The sequence below is a fragment of the Haliotis asinina genome, chromosome 11, assembly GCF_037392515.1.
Source record: "Haliotis asinina isolate JCU_RB_2024 chromosome 11, JCU_Hal_asi_v2, whole genome shotgun sequence".
Classification (NCBI taxonomy): Eukaryota; Metazoa; Mollusca; class Gastropoda; order Lepetellida; family Haliotidae; genus Haliotis; species Haliotis asinina.
Genome location: NC_090290.1, coordinates 15,349,213 through 15,369,797, shown reverse-complemented (window position 1 = coordinate 15,369,797; position 20,585 = coordinate 15,349,213). Strand labels below are relative to the sequence as shown.

The following is a 20,585-nucleotide window of genomic DNA, read 5'->3' as shown; positions in this document are numbered from 1 at the left end:
CACGAGGAGGTGGCTCTTCATGGGTGCCTAAAATATTCAGGTTGAAGCTTGGCAGCACTCAGCGTTTCATATAAAGGCCAGTCAGCCTTTTTAAAATTCCATCTTGTTGATGGGGGCACATCAGATGGTGTTACAGATTTTAGTATAGTAGGAAAATGGTCACTTCCACAGAGGTCATTGTGGACTGACCATTCAAATTCGTTTAGTAAGTTGGAGTCAGTTAGTGACAAATCAAGAGCTGTATATCTTCCTGTGCCAGGATGCAAATATGTATCTGTACCATCATTGTATATACATAAATTATTATTCGAAATGAAATCTTCCAGAACCTGACCTTTTGTGTTTGTGGTCACACCACCCCAAAGAGGGTTGTGCCCATTTAAATCACCCATGAGTATACATGGTTTGGGTAAATGATCATAGAGAGTTTGTAGATCAGCCTGGAGAAGAGTCGATGAAGGTGGAATGTACAATGAACACAAAGTAAGAGTAACGTGCAAAGTAATTCGGACTGCAACTGCTTGAAGATTAGTTTTGAGAGTCACAGGGCCATGGATAACATCATGCCTTACAAGGATTGACGATCCTCCTGTGGCTTTATCGCCTGATGGAGAAAAAGAATGAGATGCATTATAGTGACGAAGATTAAAATTATCCATCTGTTTTAAATATGTTTCTTGCAAGCAGAATGCTGCAGGTTTAAAGTCTTGGACTAACAGGTGTAGTTCATTCAGATTTGTCTTCAGGCCTCTGCAGTTCCATTGAATAATATGTGAAGAAATTATTTGTATTTTCTTCGGAGGGTTTATTGGGGATCTGCCCCTTGCTTTCCTTGAGGGCGACAAGCTATGTGCCCTAATTTGGACACATCCATGTCCTCTAAAAATCCGAACTTATTATAAAGTTGGACTTCGTCATTCGAACCCTTTGAGGCTCTTCTACTTTGACATTTTTGTAAGTCATTTCTGGTTTTGATTTTAGTTTTAGTAAGATGTTTCCCACTATTTTGAGATTCATGTTTCGCTATGGATCGTGATGATGATGACGATGATAGTTCCTGAGATGACCGTGACTGAACTTGAACTAGTGTTGTTGGAAGGGATTCAGTAATGTGAAGGGACTCAGCAGTCTGAGTGGACTGATTTGGTGAGTATACTTCAGGCTTTTCTGTATCCACCCATGTCAGATCAGTTTGACACAGTGTTGATGAAGTGGACACGGCTGTTTTGTGGCTGATAGTGGAGGGTGCTCTCGTAATTGAGGCATAAGATGCAACAGTGTCTGGTGTGGAAAGACAACGAAACAGAATTCATAATAACTGGCACCAGGGAACAACTAAACAAGATCTCTAATCCCCCACTCTCAGGTAAAGACACCATTGCTGCATACAACAGGCGAAAATTCTTGGCGTGACATTCTCAAGTTCCACGTCACCGGATGCCTACTCTCTGACCATGGGGAGGGCTGTCTCACTGCATCTACAGCGAGTTGGGATATTAGACGATATCTATACACTGAGACCACCAAATTCCTAATCAAGTGTTATGGGACCTCCAGACTAGACTACTGTAACTCTCCGGTTTCAGGAACAACCTGTATCAAAGATTGTAACAGAACATGATACTCACAAATAGAACCTGATACTCACGAGTCACCTCTCAGAGTTGACGAATCACCTATGAAAAGATTTTCACAAAAAAGGGAGCATGTCATGACCTCCGCCAAATAAAACTGAAGGTCAAGGTCGTTATACAGTTGGTTGAGGAGCAACTAACTAAAGATATTTCTTGAGGCCGAGGATATAGGAATGGGATGTATAAATGTGTGGGTCAGACTTCTGACCGAAACGCCCAGGTGACATGAAATAGACACCTATGAAGAATGCTGTGTGACTAGTTTATTACAACAGTCAGGACCACACTTACTGTGTTTCGGCAGCGCATGATTGCGTGTCTTGAGTCGTGCGAGGACAAGTACTCTGTCTGGTACAGGATGGGTGTTAGATGACACTCTTTGACACACATGACTCCTGTTTGGACAGACGTTATTTCACACACTCCTGTTTTAATAAAATGTCTGAAAAAATCCATTATTTCCTTGACATATTGCTAGAACCTTAGACAGGCGTAACTCATTTAACGTGACTCATCATGTTAATAGAATGTACGTGACACCTGTTTTGACAGACGTGAGTGCACATACGTGACAACTGTTTTGACAGACGTGACTCTGCATACGTAACAGCTATCTAACAGACGTGTTTCCATGTACGGGACATCTGTTTTGACAGACGTGATTCCACGTACGTGACACCTGTTTCAACAGACGTGACTGTGCATGCGTGACACCTGTTTTAACAGACGTGACCCCACATACGTGACACCTGTTTTGACAGACGTGACTCTGCATTCATGACACCTGTTTGACAGACGTGATTCCACATGCGTGACTCCTGGTTTGAACTGAGTAACAATCCTTTTCTTTCCCTGTTTTAATTCAAATCATAGCAAGATACAATATCGACACATGGAGTCAACTTTTTATCTGCAACTGTGTTTATTTTTCCACTCTGCGTCATGTTATCATTACGAGAGGAACACTTCAATAGTGCGGCCACGTCCGAATAAGGTTGTACAGAGCGGTCCCGGGGCAGTCAGTGCTGCCCATGTCGCGGTGGCCTCTGAGGATGTAGTTAGACTGAATCTTGCCCATGCTGACGCCGCATGATATGAGTGCCTTTACAGTGTTGAGAGCCGCAGTGTTGGGCACATGTGTCATGAAGTTGCCGATCATGCAGAAACCTGGGTAGATGAAACACAATAGACAATAGATATGAGTTTGTCTGTCCCTGGATGGGAGTTCCTGTCCCATCAATGACGCATTGATGACCGGCACTTCTGAAGTCCCGGGTGTCAATCCTTGTCCAATAGCTGCCCTACCTACACCAACACGATGCTAGTCTCAGATGTTACCCATTGTCCCGTAACTGTAGCCGGAGGTGTGATCCCCGATCTCGACCAACACTGCTGAAGGGACAAGTTTGAGCCCTGGTCCTGCCACTTACTGGTCCTGACCCAGAGTAATAGTGTTTTAGACCTAGATGTGAGCCCCTGTCCTGTCACTAACTTGCCCAGACCAACACTGCTGTAGTTCCGGGCTGTGAGCCCCTGTCCTGTCACTAACTTGCCTAGACCAACACTGCTGTAGACCCTGGTGAGCCCCTGTCCTGTCACCGACTAACCCAGACCAACACTGTGGTAGTTCCAGGCTGTGAGACCCTATCCCGCCACTAACTTGCCTAGACCAACACTGGTGTAGACACAGGTGAGCCCCTGTCCTGTCACCGACTAACCCAGACCAACACTGTGGTAGTTCCGGGCTGTGAGCCCCTGTCCCGCCACTAACTTGCCTAGACCAACACTGCTGTAGATCCAGGTGAGCCCCTGTCCTGTCACCGACTAACCCAGACCAACACTGTTGTAGTTCCGGGCTGTGAGCCCCTGTCCTGTCACTAACTTACCCAGACCAACACTGTTGTAGCCCTGTGTGTGAGCTCCTATCCTGTCCCATCCGCGACCCTCGTAAGCATTGCCGTCTTCGCCAACCAAGAAGCTGTACCCGATGTCACTCCACCCTGTGTACAAAAGAAATATGTATCTCGAAGCTTGAAAAAACTAATCTGTGTGAATCAACATGCTCACTACAGTGTTCGCCGACACACTCACCTGGTCAATCATTCGTTCACTCAGTCACTAGAGCGATCACTCACTGGATCGCTTCATCACTCACTCACTGTTCAGGGTTGCTTTTAACTGTCGAGATTATTTGGATTTTTTCGGTGAATGAAACATTGTCATATTCCGCTGTTACGAGAGTGTTTTTTTTATTGTAGATTGTATTATTGATTAAGTAATAATTATTATTGGGTCACAATGTTTGGAGTTTGGAGTGATTGTTAATATGGGTCACATTTCGTATCATAAATGTTCAGTGCCATTGGTATTTTAGCGGCAGGCCTTTAAGGTACTTCTCTAGAGTTGCCTCCCTTGACTAGTTGTGTTAAGAGATCAATCGATCCGGAAAAGGTACAGATACACATATATATGGAATCAGTCTTGCTGCCTGTTAGTTAGACCTACTTAATAGCCAGCAGCTGGTGAGTTATCTCGATGGTAGTGTTCTACCCAGAAATTCAGTCCCTTCTCCACGAGTCATCGCCAGTCTTCATCCATCCAGAATACCCTTATACTCGCTTGCTCCCTCCCTCCCTCCCTCCCTCACTCACCGTGTGTGTCCATATGGTAATTCTGGTAGCTCCTGACAATGGCGGAGCAAGAGCTCTGACTGGAACAGGCTCCACTCTCTCCGTGATGGATGAAGGCGTATCTCACAGCCCCGGAAAGATGGCTGATGGAATCAGGTGCCCTGGCGCCCCACTGCGCCCTGGTCACAATGGGAGGGCACCCGTCATAGGTGCTCGTACCACCTGTAAACGAAAGTACTCGATACTATATGATACCCATGTGGAACAAGATAAGATAAACTGTTAAATTTGAAGATAAGCTCTAAAATAAACTGTCCCTAATAACACATGGAAGGGAATGGACTGTCGTACATAACGATCCAATCAGAATTGTCGTATGACATCGGTCACAGTACATCGGTCAAAGAATCCTTAAGGAATATTTTACAGACTTTTTATTTAAACATGTATCTAGTGCACTGAAGAAACCAATGTGAATACTTCTAGGTAAACGATAATTTATGACCACAGAAATTAAATTACGCAAGGAGCGAGCGTTTACTTCGAGTGAAGCGTGAGTTCGACACATGAAACTTTTAGCAATAGTCCTGTGTATGTTATCACTGTGTAACCCTTTCCATGAACACACGAGCATGGCTAACACGTACCCAGTAGCAGTTCGAAGGTGTGTACTGTGATGGCGGAATAAAGGTCAAGGTCATTTCAAAGCAAAACGTACTGTTTCATTGATACCGTATTTAATGGAACTATATATAAGTAAAGATCACCCTTTCCCCATCTGAGCAGCTGTGCAAACGAAACAGTACGACAAAATTCGGATAACTCTGGTTCTTCTGACAGTTCTGAAATCAAGATGGCGGCGATCCGTTTACCTGAAGAACCCCCCGAGCAACTCTGAATGTTGACGTAATGTCCCGACGTCCATCCGCTCTGTAACGAATATGTCACTGCATTGAACAGTCATGTAATATACATATACATGTATATGTCGATATGCACATGTATGTTTTTACACATTGGCATGTATTGCCAGTGACACTGACCACAGGAACTACGCCGTGGCTTAATATGAAAGAACTAGGACTTGTATCAAAGCTAGTATGAAAGCACGAATAAACGACATTATCAGTGATAAACTGCCTTACCAAATTCTTCAAAGAGTTGAAAAATACTGAGAAATATTTTTCCACATTCTCAAGAAATATGCACATGACAGCCCTCTGATGACACCTTTTTAACACAGAATGGACATACGTCCTCTGTACTGCTCGTCTTTTAATCCTCTTCAAAGTTAACTGGTCTTGTTCAACCCTGTCAGGTTCAAACTCGTATTGATCCGTTCCAATCCAAAATTTACTCCCTTCAACTCTTACTGACTCCAAACACGTTCTGGTCCCTTCGAACCCGAACTGACAGTGTTCAAACCCGTAGTGGTCCTCGCCCAGTCCGTATCCCTCCGTTCCAATCCATATCTACCCCCTTGAACCGTACTGATTCCAGACCCGTTTTGGCCTTCCTGAAACTCGTATTGGCCTCTTCAAACCTATATTTACTCCTCACATTCGTATTATACCTTTAAACCGTACCTGTCATTTCTACGGCCCCATTGGCTCTCATCAAATACATATTTTCCATCTCACCACGCTCATACTGGCCTTCATGAAATCGTATTAGAAATTATTAATACGTTTTACAGATTAAGACAAATATGCAGCCGAGAAAGTTTGGCACGGTCAGGCTGGTAAGGCTAATAATCAGCTCTTGTCCCTTGTCCCCTTTACACAAAGCCCAGACAGCGAATAGCAAACGCTCCCGAGCTAGACGAATCAACCAGGAACGTTCAGAAGAATGTGTAGACTCTTCAACACTGCAACGGGTGTTTAGAGCTACATACCCCGTCAGTAAATCCGTGCAAATACAACATGTGCCCTAAACATGTGCTGATGGATTCTGGGACTTGTGTTAGATGAAAATACACTGACAACCATTGAAAATACACTGACAAATCCAAACCATTTTTTGTACGACCAAACTTCGAAAACGCATTTCATGAGTTAGTATGCCTAACGACAATTTACTGTGTTGTTGCAAATCCGGAAGCTGGTGATCCACATCACGGTATCTCACCGGAATGACTTACACTCTGAGGGTATGAGTGAGTGAATGAGTTTCACGACGCTTTTAACATTGTTTCAGCAATATGGGCTTCACACACTGTAACCGGGTCTTGGCCATGATAAGCTAACGCTTTACCCGCCGCCCCTACCACCATGATGTACAGCACCTACCTTGCCGTTGAAGTTGACATGCACCCAGCCGCTTCTCTGCTCGTCTTCATAGGTGGCGCAACTGCCTTTAGTCAGCACGCCAAGGATTGAATGGCTCGTTCCAACACCAGAGCGGACGTGGACATCTCCGGTGGCGCATGCGCACTGAGCAGCGCTAGCCCCACGCAGAGACGTTGCCAAGAGACCAACGGTAATGAAACTCAGCAGCATCATTAGTCTGGAGAATTGTGTGAAATAGAGAAGACCCAGAAACAAAAAAAGAAAAGAAGAAAATATTTGATAAAGGTAATAGTTGTCATCCATTCAGATAAAGAGCTCTGATGAAGAACACATTCAAAAGAAGATTTTACAATATCCCAGGGATTGTGGACATTATATCACGGGGATGCTTTCCTTGCTTTTTCATTATCCTTTCCTTGTCATTAATTCTTCTCCACCAGAGGTTACCAGAATGATTGTCATTAAAAGCGAAAAGAAATGTTTTACAACATTCTGTTAGGACTCTAAGGTCCGGTCGGTCAGTTCATTTTTCACTCCATTCGTATCCAGACATATTTCGTGAATTTCGTTAGTCTTCAAGTAACATCACCTTTTTAAATGCTGTTCACACCGAAAAGTTCCCAAAATGGTAACGCAGCGAAGAGCAATATTCTGTCAGTTCCTCCTTCCTTTACCAAAGATGACGCTGTTAATATAATTTGACTAAATGAATATGGTGACTTATCAGTGAAGTTAGGCAGTCGAGCAATTTGAAAGACTGTACTTGTTGAAGTAAGTGCACCACTTTTGATATCTGGCCGTCTTCTTTGAATCACTGTTTGAAACAAACTCTAGACTCTTAACAACCTTGACCAAGTGAGCAGTGTGTGACAAAAACTGAAGTAATAATTTAGGTAATTGTAAAATTGATCAAAATGAAAGATAAGTGCAATATTGTGGAGAGCATCTTTTAGTTTATTGCTTACAGCAACGTTAACGTGTCAGTATAGATACTTACACCGTAATCAAGGTAATTTAATAAAACAAGAAGATGTTATGCTTAAATGGGTTTGCTTCGTTATTACCTCACCGACTTCTGGAATACTGATCAAACAATGAAATGAAAAATATTAGAAACTTTTCATTTGGAACATGTTTTCTATTTCATGTCAAGGGGAAAACATATTTCAAAGGAGGTTTTAACAGTCTGTCGGCTTAAAGAAAGAAAGAATAATTCAACTGTATGGAGCCATAATAACCTACCAACCTACCTGTGTGGACGAAGTCAGAGGATCAAGTATTTGGTGTTATCTATACAGTGCTATGGAAGACCGCTTCAGCCATGTATTTAGAAATCATATCAATATTATGCAATAAATTGATTTAATTTCATATTTAGGAAAAGATACATTTGTTTGTTTAACTGGCCCCCGATTTTTTTTCTCAAGGGATATCAGATATTTCATCATAAATTAAATGGAACAAAATGTACACAGACAGATCAGCAGCTGAAGAAGAGGAAGAGTGGAGTTCCGAAATTTCGGGGCCAGTTGGCTCTATACCGGACGAGTTTCCATCAAGAAGAGGATAGAGATTCACACTAACATCCTTTAGAAGTTTTGGGATGTGTTATGAAAACCCGTTTTAGCCATGAAAGGTATACGACCAAAAACTGGTCTTCGTGGAGCAGATAATTCTTAGTTTTCAAAAACTACTCATGGCCACTTTAAGTGGGTAAATTCAAAATAGCACGCATACCTCTTATTAAGTGACTCTCCTTTGACCTGAGGATGACCTTTCACTTAAATTTATGACGCACAACTATAGCTGGAATACGTTCTAATCATCGTTAAATCCAGCTCCCTCTCTCACGCCATGTTTCATTTAGATATTATGCGACATCAATGCAAAACAATATACAACGTCCTAAAACAGATTTTAGTAATCATAAAGGGCAAAATAGTTCTGTAAATCATTGATGACATCCGATATGTCTCGGGATAAGGGTAAACAGTTCTGCTCCACCGGTAGTATCCGTCATTAATACGATCTGCCTTAAAATGTACACGTTTTTAGTTCGACGCCGTAGAACCCGCCATGAGAAGGGGACCTGTTAGGGAGTCACTTCGGCAATATTGCAGCCCTATCGTGACGAAACGTTGAATACAAATGCTTGATATATTATATGGACATCGATGGACAGTGAAATTACTAGATTAACACAGGCATCAGAACTTTGAAAGGCACAATTTCACACATTTTCGACAAACTTTTAGCCTATATTACACACATTGGGAAATTTGCACTTTCGCTTCCTATTATTCCTAATGAAATACTTAGTATCCCTTACCACTTACCCGTATCAATATAATCTATTAAATTGTCTCTTCTGAAACCAACGATTGAAACTTTGAGGCAACGGACAACACTTGCCATATGTGGACTAAAACATTTGCTCTGTACATCGTACTGTCGCACGTAGTGTTGTCGATGTTTGGAGCAGCGTATTTACAAAGTCAGTGAGTGAATTAAGCATTACATCTCTTCGGAAATATTCACCATGTCGCTACATGTATCCATTTTGAAATATCTGTTGAGAAAGGACAGTAAAATAGGTAAGTATCACAAATATTTGCAAAGAGCTCTCCAAGGGACAAAACGCTATGGGGTTCGTTTGAGATTATGTTCAGCCGGTGGAGGGAGGGAGTTTCGAATTAATGCAACGTTGTAATCTAAGTACATATTTTGGGGAACAGATTATATGGTAGCTTCTCCGATGGCTGATAGTATTACTGAGAGAAATGCATGTTTTTAGAGAGGTGTGGTGTGACATAGTATCTTTAAGAGAATATATTAAGTGACTACAACACAGGCCATAGATCGACAAGAACAGAGGTTAGATCACCATACAAGGGACCTTAGGAGCTTACAGTACTTGTGCTACCTGCATGGACTCTAGCTGGATTTACACTATCCCTTTAGTTACTGATGGCAATATTGCTGAGTCCTGCTTATAAGAACACAGGTGACCTCTTAACAAACCAAATTATCAGGTGCTTGATAGATCATCAAGCTTTAGAAATATATCCTTAAAGATCATAAAGACGCATGTTTTATGTGTCAGTATTGCCTATCGTGATGTAAATATAACTATATCTGTCCTCATCAACAAAAACCGCGGCTATTTAAATCACAAGCCTACATGCTAGCTTGGAATCTATAGAATCGTTCATTCACATTCCTTTACGCAATATCAAAAACTGTATTTGAATTTCTTTCTGAACTCATGTATGTTGTACTTCAGAGAACGGATTTTGCACGTGTTTTTCAACATTCCAGCTCCCATTTAAAAAGCAACTCAACAGAAATAATACTTATCCGAAAACTAGAGCATGTCAGTATAGGACAACGGGTTACTGTTATCAAAACTAATGCCACTTGCAATTTACCTCCTCTATCTTCTCAGTGGGAGTGACACCTGTTCCAGGTCAAATCGTGATTCGTCTTATCAAAATATTAACTTTCGTGAAATGAAAATATCCTTTCACCAACGTGTACTAACGTGAATTCTGTTTGACAGGTAGGTAAGGTGGAATAACACCTGTTCCTTTGTCCTCATATGTGCTAAACAACAAAACGTTAATAAAAAGGATTTTCCATGTCATTCCTCGGTCAGTCTTGACACTAGTTCATCTGAATGTCTGTGACAACAGAATATTCGTGTACGTTTCAAAGTTTGACACAAAGATAAGATGGGACATCGACATCTGTTAAAATCTGCTGTGACGATCTTCAAAAAATATTTCCTGATATTCGAGATAACGAAAACCCGATAAGTCTTGTGAACTTGGTGTTTTTCAGCGAAGTTAAGATTCTAGGCCTACATTTTCGAAGCTGTCTTAGCGCTAAGATAACCGTGACCACCATACATTAACATTGACTGATGACTTATCTCGGCGTTAAGAGAGCTTCGAAAATCTAGGCCCAGAAGTCCAATAAAGTATCATGTGTTTTCTTTTCAGTTTATCACCTACATTGTATTGCAGTTAAACTTTCAGAATATCGTAAGGTTAGTTTTACTAAGTCCAATAAAGTATCATGTGTTTTCTTTTCAGTTTATCACCTACATTTGTATTGCAGTTAAATTTTCAGAATATCGTAAGGTTAGTTTTGCTACACGATAAAGACAGCCATTACATAAGTAGATGTGTCTTAATCCGCAGTAAATGTTGGTATGATTGTCAGTTAATCGTAAACAGTACAGATTAAAAAAAACCTTACACCGATTTACCCTTTGTGTAACATAGCGGTTGCCTAGCGGGTAAAGCGACCGCTCGTCACGACCAGGATCTGCGTTCGATTTCACACATGATGCAATTCACTTCATTTGAATAGCGCTTAGACGGCGTAAAACAATGCATTCACTCTCATCTGCTAGGAATGCATTTTTATTTATTAATCAAGTGCTGCGTGACGATGTAAAAACAAGTTTCTCATTTGTCTCACAAAATAAGAAATGTATGCTCTATGTTGCAGTGATATTTGTTTCATACAGGATGGTTGGATTGCAACTGAAGTGAATAATGGATGTGACTATGGAGGTTTCGTTTCACAAGACACTACTGATATTATGTTATTAATATCATTTTCAGTTAGTAACCTCCAGAAACAATTAAATGTCCTTCAGGTATATTGTGAAAAACGGGGCCTTGAAGTAAACCTGAAAAAGACAAATGTAAATGTTTTCAGAAAAGGTGGTATTATTAATAAATCTGAAAAATGGACGCATGTATTAAGGAAATAAGCATTGTATCACATGACAAATGATTAGGGCTGATTGTGTGGTCCAGATTATCATGGTCAGCAGTCTGCAAGCAGTTGCACACATCTAAAGCCTTAATCCCCGCATATAAGATATTTAAAGAAAAAGTTTCCATCATCCCCAGTTGTTTCTAAAATGTTTGATAGAAAAATAGCACCAAATCTCCTATATGGTTCCGTGACATGGGGAGATAAATACAATGATTCCATCAAAAAAAAATCAAGCTTTGTATTTTAAAGATTTCTTAGGTGTTGGTAAATATGCCTCTAACAAAGCTATTTTAGGAGAAACTGGTCGCTCTCGTCTCTTTATTGCGTCAACGTACGCTCTGTCAAATACTGAATAAAGCCACTTTGTATCACTTCAAATAGATTTACCATTCAATGTTATAACATGTTAAAAAGATTGGACGATAATGGGAATGGGTGTCTGATATAAGAAACAGTCTTTTTACGTCTGTTTTTCCCTTGCTTGGATGTCTTAAGATGTTGGAAATGATACATTATTTACTTTTATCCTTAAGCAAAGATTAAATGATATGCTTACACAAAACTGGCACTGCCGAAAATCATTATCCAGATTTATGTGTCACTATGCAAATATAAAAATCATTGCTTGTTCCTGAAGAAATATGTAACCGAACTACTGGATAGAACTTTAAGAGCATTCTGTAAATCACGAATGTCACTGTGCAATTTTAGTGTTAACACTCTTAGAAAGAAAAATGTACATGCTAAAATAATAGTTCATGTATTTTATGTAATGAAGGCTATGTTGAGGATGAGTTTCATGTTTTTCTCATTCTAAAAGTTACCAGTTTCATAGAAGGTCCCTATGATCTCAACTGTGTAGAAAGATGAACAACAGATGGAAAACCTGTTAAATTCAAGAAATATAGATTTAATAAACTCCGTTTTAATATTCCTTAAATGTTTTTTTTAATTAGACAGCTATATATATATATCCAGGTGACTGTGCAGTATGATAATATACAACAACTGTACTCTAGGTCATATGGCCTGAAATGCTGAAAAACTTCTGTTCTTAGTTTTCTTACCATGAGACACAGGTGGTACCAACATATACTCGTACCATTGTATTCATATCAGAACACACAAATGTTACCAACATATACTCGTACCACTGTACCCACTCTCAGGGGGCATAGAGACATAGGCAGTTCAAAATGTCCTGGGGCCAGATTGTATGCTCTCATAAAGACCTGGCCTCATTACTAACAGTTGGCATACAAGGAGATTAAGCCACGCTATTTGTGAATAATATAAATTGTTCGAGCAAAGCGTTGTGTTTGACATTTGATTGTGCGTGTGTGCGTGTATGAGTTTATTGGGAGTTTCTTTGAGTGCTTGATTGAGTGAGGAAGCGGTCGGGTGAGTGAGTGTGAAGATGAAGATTTAAAATGTGAGAAAATACTAAAATGTCATAATCCGAGGGATGGTAAAATGCAAATGCAATATGTCAATGAAAATGCTAAGAGTCCTGTAATGAAGATAAGAAAAAGTGAAAATGGCATAATATTTTTGTAACATGGGAAAAGAAAATATGTCATATTTTGAAATTGTGAATGTGTCATTATTTCAAGGTGGGAAAGTTTCTAGATGTTATAGAAGGAAGATGGGAAACAGTAAAATTGTGATAGCTGGAAGACACTAAAATGGGACTAAGCCATTATTTCAAGGCCGGAAAAAGCGAACGTTTAAAGACGCTAAAATGGGAATGTGTCATTACTTCAAGGTTCGAAAGTGTGAAGATGTTATGTTTGGAAGATGGGGAAAAAGTAGAAATGCCAACTTCTGAAGACGGAAATATGGGAGTATATCAGTATTTCAAGGCGGGAAAGTGCCAAGATGTTCAAGTAGGAAGATGGGGAAAAGTCCTGATGTCAAAGTTTGGACACGCTGGTATATTGGACTATGTCATTATTTCAAGGCCTGACAGTGTAAAGATGTGACAATTTGAGAATGTTAAGATATCAGTATTAAAGATGAGAAAGTCATGACATTAAAGACCTTGCTCTCAATATACAGACTGGGTTGACTTGTCCAGATTGATAGTTCGCCATAATGTAGTTCGAATATTGATTGATACTGGATTGTTAAGAGACACTAATTCGGTATTGTGGTCTTGAGGTAAATGTGTTCCCTCCTCACACAGAGACCCGTGAAGGTCCGGCGTAGAATAGGCCTTCAGCAACCCATGGTTGCCATAAAAGGCGACTAAGCATGTCGTAAGAGGCGACTAACGGGATCGGGTGGTCAGGCTCGCTGACTTAGTTGACACATGTCATCGGTTCCCAATTGCGCAGATAGATGACCATGTTGTTGATCACAGGATTGCCTTCTTCAGACTCGATTATTTACAGACTACCGCCATATAGCTGGAATATTGCGGAGTGCGGCGTAAAACTAAACTCACTCACAAAGCGAATGTAGGTTGGAATCACTGCTCTTATATATATATAAATATTCAAGCATTCTCTGAAATCGGTTTCACACCATTGTTACTTTCCTGAACATTTTCATTATCTGACACTATTAGGTAAATATAGGTTATCTTGTTCTGCGTATTTCCACACTAGGAGACATTCCTGTGTGTTTCTGCCCCTGGTCCAGCTCCCAAGGCAAGTATACCTTACGCCGACACAATTTAAGAGTCGATCAAACAGAACAAGGAAGGCGATGTTTTGAGCCGCAATGTTGCCATCCCAAGATATGTCCATGAACTTCAACGTACGAAGTATGACCATGTGTGAAACTTACCTAAACGTCATTCTCTACGTCAGATGAAAACTTACCTAAACTCAGTGTGACAATATTCAGGTTCAGGTTAATTATGCTGCTCCATAACACGTACATGCGTGCAATAAGCTAAAATATGTACCAGGCATAAAGCACACTTTCACTTGGTTTAGCACCGATCAATGTGTATTGTTTACAGCCTTTCCATGTGTACTGGTCATAAGCCTTCCGTTCAGGTAAATATGTACTGGTTACTAACCTTCCGTTCATTTTAATATGTACTAGGTACTACTTCCGTTCAGATTAATGTACATTGGTTACAAGCATTCCGTTCAGAGTAATGTGTATTGATTACAAACCTCCCGTTCTAATTAATGTGTTTTGGTTACAAGCCTTCCGTTCAGTTTGATATGTATTGGTTACAAGCCTTGGCAAGCACTCGGGGCATGTTCTTTCGTTTCTCGAACACCTGCAGGTGTTACCGTTATTATATTTTCGAAGACCGGATTTGGGCTGATGGTGTCCGTACTGACAAACACAGGTGACCTACACGAAGACTGAAACATCGACAATACATGCATGTGCTGCACGATCAATGTGTTTGTTTGGAATCATGATAACTGCACAGATTTTTAAGACCTGCCCACAAAGGACAGTAAAACGAACTAATATTTCTCAGTATCAAGAAATATAAAACTAGCGGGCATCTATAAATAGGATTTCAGATTAGGACAATTCAAAACAAACAAAAAAAGGCTGAGAATCGTCAACAATTGAAGGTAGATCACCACTCTAGGGACTATAGAGACTCTGGTTACCTGCATGGACCCTAGCTGGATTTAAACCATCCCTTCAGCCGTTTGCGATTGTACTGACATTTAGCCATGTTCTATGATTTAAAGTGCTGTCTCAGGAGGTCAATCAATTCACTGTGTTTTAATCCACTTTGAGGACACAGCCACTAACTATCTTTGCAACAGCAAGAGATACCTCTCGTATCTATAAGCAAGCATGTGTTTTAGATAGAATAAGGCACTTCATTAATAAGCAGCATGTCCCTGCTGCATAACTACACAGGAAATCGATTATTTGTAGCTTAATTGTTCTATTCTTTAGGGTATTCCTCAGAGTGAAATGATGATCATATGACTGCTGAAGTTATACCACCTTCATAGCAGTAATACCCGATAGGATCCAGGTTAGAATCGATCTTCAGTAACCCATGCTTGTCGTAAGTGGCGACTAAGGGGATGAGATGTGAGGCAACGTTGGTTGATACACGACATCTTATCCCGACTGCTCTGACTGATGTTCATGACTCAGCTGTCTGATCCAAACTCGATTGTTTTCAGATTGCAATCACTCAGCTGAAACGTTACTGAATACAGTGTCGAACACCAAACGAACTAAGCTTTGAAACAATATTTCAGTTGCTCGTATATCACAGTTTGAATTTAATGTCCGTGGAAAGCCCAGTGTGGCAGTATTGATCACCTACGGTATGGTTCAACTTGTGATCATGGCATTGTCCATTATACTATCAACGGCATTGGTTGGTATTTCGATATTTACGACAAATAAATGATAAATGATTAATAATACTAACACTTAAATTTAAATGACCTGAAAAATGTAATTAATGTAAGTTGAAACAGTATGACTGATTGTGGTTATTGAACACATTAGTTATTGATTTTATTATTTGATTCCTGACTCTTCCTAGATCATGACCGGCCCAGTTGTAGCTGCCTTGCTGCTCATAGTCTCAAATGTGGAGGGTATTAGCGCAGCGACATGCGCATGTGGAAAGGTCACGGTTCACGTCCGGTCAGGACCCGGAACTACACATAGCACAATAGGGAACATATATCCCGGGTTCTGTTACATGTTCAAAGGAGATGAGAGCAAAGCCAGCGGTTATGAGTGGGCGCACATTGACTATGATGGGAAGGTAAGCTCACAGAGGCCACTAGTTGTCTCACAGTTCTGAAGCACATTGTCCCCACTTCCGCCCAAAGTTTAAGTCCTCAATGAAGTCAGGGCTAGGCAACTCACTTGGGCTCTATTTATTCTTGAGTGCAACGTTTCAAGGCTTGAACAGTAACTCTGCACTAAAGTTTGAAAAGATTATGTAACCCAGAAAAATGTGTTCAATAAATAGCATCTTCTAACATGCCAAAGCATCCCTTGAGCTCCTAATCAATTCCAAAGGCATTCCCTACAGTGTTTTGGTCCCTGTATACCAATCCCCAACGAGTCTCATAACCCTGAACCGCATTTTTTCCCCTTCCGCCCAGAGCTTTCCACTATGCCCATGCTTACAGTGAAGTTAGTGAAATTTTCTCAGGTCACTGAAATCCTTTCAAATTCCAAAGGAATTTAGTTGTTTTCAACAAACACCTAACTGTTGACCACTATTATTTCCTGGAGTGTCTGACTCCCCTACAGATCAAGGGATTAAAGGAATTAATTGTTTCTACTAAAATGCTCAGGGACAAAGCGTTTGTCCATGAAACGAAGAGTGCTTGGTTACCAAAAACCATGGAGTCCGATGATTCCTCGCGAGGGCTAATTTCGTTTTCATCAGGCTTCAAACCTTTTTCTTCACTAATCATACTTGGATTTAATATGAAAAACGTTTCCTTACATTGGTGAAAAGTGATGTTTTAAAATAATCTGGCCCTAATACATTTCAATACTTCTGATCTCCAGCAGCAATCGATGTGCTTAGGTGTGCGGCATAACTGGACGGCATCGTACTATTTAATGCAGTGATGGCCGACTGAAAACAGGGTCCATCGGAAGATTACAACCTGTGGCTTGGACTTGCCGTTGTCTGTCTTCATCCCCATCTTGGTTTTCTATGCCATTAACTGATGCTTTCCTGGCGTCAAGAGTGACGGAGTGAAATATCTATATAAAGTGTGTGCACGAACAATGTCATAAAAATATTGTTGATATATCGAAGTGGACTGTAGATAACCTTATATATATATATTCATTATGATCAGGGGCGGTGAGGTAGCCTAAAGGTTAAAGCGTCTGCTTGTCATGCTGAAGACCCGGGTTCTATTCCGTAAATGGGTACACTGTGTGAAGCCCATTTCTGTTGTTTCCCGTTGTGATATTTCTGGAGTAATGCTAACAGAGGCGCCAAACCATACTCAATCACTCATTATGACCACCGTCATTTCTTTAAAATAAATATAAAGTTGGCTTTTGTTGCAGGACGGTTGGGTTGCAGAGAACTACGTGGACCTCAAGACCTGTCCGTCGTCCGTGGCGTCCAACCCCAGCAGTGGAGCACACACTAGTACACACACGGGTAAGGGAAGACAAAGACACTTATCCTTTGTCAGTTTCCTTATCCAGTTTAACTAGTAGGCATTTATTCTTTGTCAGTTTCTTAATCCGGTTTAACCAGCAGACACTTATCCTTTGTCAGTTTCTTCACCCGTTTTAACCAGTGAAAACAGTGCAACTGGTCGGACACTGATAAGGGAAGACAAAAAGACTTATCCTTTGTCAGTTTCCTTCTCACGCTGAACGTGTGCAGTGCAACTGGTATACAACTGATACAAACACCGATATAAATACAGCTTAGCGATTGTATGGCATCGGTCTTCACGGACCTCAAAACTTCTGTGAAGGGTAGAACAGTACTGCAGTTTAAGCACGCACGCGCGAACACACGCATCAATGTGCGGACGCGTACCCATAGCATGGGAGTTAGTCCCTCCGGAGGACATGTATTTTACCATGTATCTTTGAGCGACCGTGGTTATAAATAAAAACTGTTATTGGTTGAACAATTCATAGTTGTTCCACGCAGCACGCAAAGATGTTGCGTTTGTATGGCGGCGGGCTGTAAATAATAGAGCCTGGACCATTCCGTGATCAACAGCATGAATATACTCAATTGGTATACGATGACATTTGTCACCCATGTCAGCGAGCCTTATCAGCCGATCCTGGTAGTCGCTTACGGCAAGCAAAGGGTGCTGAAGACCAATTCTAACCCGGATCTTCTCGGGGCCAGCCATAAAGCGGCGTCAAATAGACCAAAACTCTCGTTGTGTACGAAGTACGAAAGTTACGAGATCTTAGGCTTACGAGAGCTATGTGAAACGGCGTCCTGGAAGATAATTTCGAGAACACCGTGACGACAGTGTGATGTCCACATGTTCCAGGAACCAGTACCCACGCCGGCTGTCCCCGAATCATCTCCAAGTCAGAATGGGGAGCCAGGACGCCCAAGGCTGGTCAACTACATCTTCACGGCGCTGTGAAATACGCCTTCATTCACCACGGCGCCAGCGCTGCCTGCCACACTGAGAATTCATGTGCTGCCATGGCGAGGGCCTATCAGAGAGACCATATAGACTCACGTGGTAGCTATATGAATATTCATTTGGTAACTAAAATCTAAGTAACGTAATATGATTTCTTCTGATTTTTCTTTTGGCAAAGGTTATCCATCGCTAAGAATGAGGAGTTAAGTCAAGACATTGATTACACAAGTCACGTTTCCTGTTGACTGGATTCCGTGAAATTGCGCAACTTAGCACAGCGAGTGAGTGAGTTAAGTTTTACGCCGCACCCAGCATTATTCCAGCCATATGGCGGCGGTCTGGTCCAGGCTCGATTATTTACAGACCGCCGCCATGTAGCTGGAATATTGCTGAGTGTGGCGTAAAACACAACTCACTCACACACTCTTCGAACATGTTCAGGTTTCAACGATGTGGGATACAGCTTCCTGATCGGCGAGGACGGCAACGCCTACGAGGGGCGTGGCTGGGATATCGTCGGCGCTCACACCAAGGGGTATAACTCTGACGGACTTGGTAAGTTATTCAGCGTAAAGGTAAGCAGTTGCTCTTCCTAAGGAGTGAACTTTACGTCCCAGCACCCCGTTTTAAAACTTTAGCACTTAAACCAACACATCTGACATGTTCCCTCATGTATAACACACAACAGAACTAGTCATATAACTGTTGATATCGATCACACTTAAAACATTTTCCAGAGACCGTTGCAGTTCGCAAGATAATGAGTGAGTATGGTTTCCGCCGCATTTAGCAATATTTCACCAATATCACGACGGGAGACACCAGAAATTGCACCCATGTGCGGAATGGAACCTGGGTTCTCCGTGACGAGCGAACACTTTAACCTTGCACTAGGCTACACCACCGCCTTTTTAGATAGGATAGGTGGATCTGTTTATCATTACTGTTCTGAAATTTTCGAGTTATTAAGCGTTATTGTTTGAACTGGTCATTAAACAGTCAGTAAGGTAGTCAGTGATGTGTGTGAACATATAGGAGGAATCAGTGCGGTTGGATAGCCAAGTGGTTAAAGTGTTCGCTCGTCACGCTGAGAGCCCATGTTGGCTTCCGAATATGTGTGAAGCCCATTTCTGGTGTCCCCTATCGTGATATAGGTGCTAAAAGTTGTTAAATGTTGCTAAAAGCGACGTAAAACTAAACTCACACATAACAATCGACATCATTGTTGTTTTATAGCCTGATCACTAAACACTGATTTACGCACATCGAAAACAAAAATCAAACACTTTTAAAGCTCTTCAGTATATGGAGAATCTCATCCAAGTGTCTACTGATACTAATTGTATCAACAAGAGTTGATAACGTTAGAAATATTACAAATATCCGGGGCTTGCCGAAAGAGTGTTGATATAATTAATATCAGTAGACACGAGTGTGAGATTCTATTTATCAAAATCTATTTAGTTATCCAAAATCATCCTTCATTAGTTTTCAATGAAACATGCACATCTTCCAACACTGTACTACCATTACACTTTCAGTGTAGGATTTCATAGCATTGTAACGTCATCAAGTTCATGACAGCGTAGCATTTTCAGGGCACTGTACAAAGTCTGCTGTACAAAATCTAACTCAAGCGATATCTCCTGTGGAACCCTAACCCTAGGGTCAGATGATGACAGGTTAGATGGTTTGGATGATGAAAAGGTTTACTTGCATATACTGAAGCATTATTACATTCAACTAGGGTTCTGTATCATGGGCAACTATATGGAGCGTCTCCCCGACTCCAAGGCCCTGGACACTGTCCAGAGGTTGATAGCCTGTGGTGTGGCTAAAGGCAAGATCCAGTCCAACTATATTCTTAGGGGGCATCGAGATGTTGGTGCCACCGCCTGTCCAGGGACTAAACTGTATGCCCTCATCAAAACGTGGCCTCATTACTAGAATGGAGACACGGGTGGCTTGAATAGATTCTGGAATTGTACACGTGACACGTTGCAGTGTTTGTCATTCTGCACAATAAATAAGCGATTTCATCAATCGTATAACTAATACCTCTTTGTTGTCTAGACGCTGGTCGCCTGTTACAGCACCCATTGTCCAATTCTTACCCGGATTTTCACGGATGTTTATCTCACGGATTGACGTTTGCAATACGGGTTGACGTTCAAGATACGG

General features: G+C 41.2%; 2 protein-coding genes and 1 pseudogene across 3 annotated transcripts; 2 read left to right on the top strand and 1 right to left on the bottom strand.

The window, feature by feature from the left end:
* Positions 1-20,585, top strand: part of LOC137255257 (uncharacterized) — a 285,609-nt pseudogene that overhangs the window by 112,468 nt on the left and 152,556 nt on the right.
* Positions 2,538-10,164, bottom strand: LOC137255265 (peptidoglycan-recognition protein SC2-like). Of its 2 annotated transcripts, none has more exons than XM_067792714.1 (7): positions 9,981-10,164; positions 7,142-7,237; positions 6,553-6,769; positions 5,137-5,194; positions 4,286-4,486; positions 3,521-3,634; positions 2,538-2,801 (listed from the first exon to the last, which is right to left on the bottom strand). In XM_067792714.1, exons 3-7 carry the CDS (start codon positions 6,763-6,765, stop codon positions 2,602-2,604), a joined length of 786 nt encoding a protein of 261 aa, XP_067648815.1. In that variant the 5' UTR covers positions 6,766-6,769; positions 7,142-7,237; positions 9,981-10,164; the 3' UTR covers positions 2,538-2,601. The 2 variants fall into 2 exon arrangements, with proteins under 2 accessions (XP_067648815.1, XP_067648814.1); XM_067792713.1 differs by lacking the exon at positions 9,981-10,164 and adding an exon at positions 7,803-7,840.
* LOC137256110 (peptidoglycan recognition protein 1-like) lies at positions 13,931-20,452 on the top strand. Its single transcript, XM_067793809.1, has 6 exons — positions 13,931-13,994; positions 15,836-16,063; positions 17,341-17,437; positions 18,303-18,503; positions 18,846-18,959; positions 20,152-20,452. Exons 2-6 carry the CDS (start codon positions 15,839-15,841, stop codon positions 20,349-20,351), a joined length of 837 nt encoding a protein of 278 aa, XP_067649910.1. The 5' UTR covers positions 13,931-13,994; positions 15,836-15,838; the 3' UTR covers positions 20,352-20,452.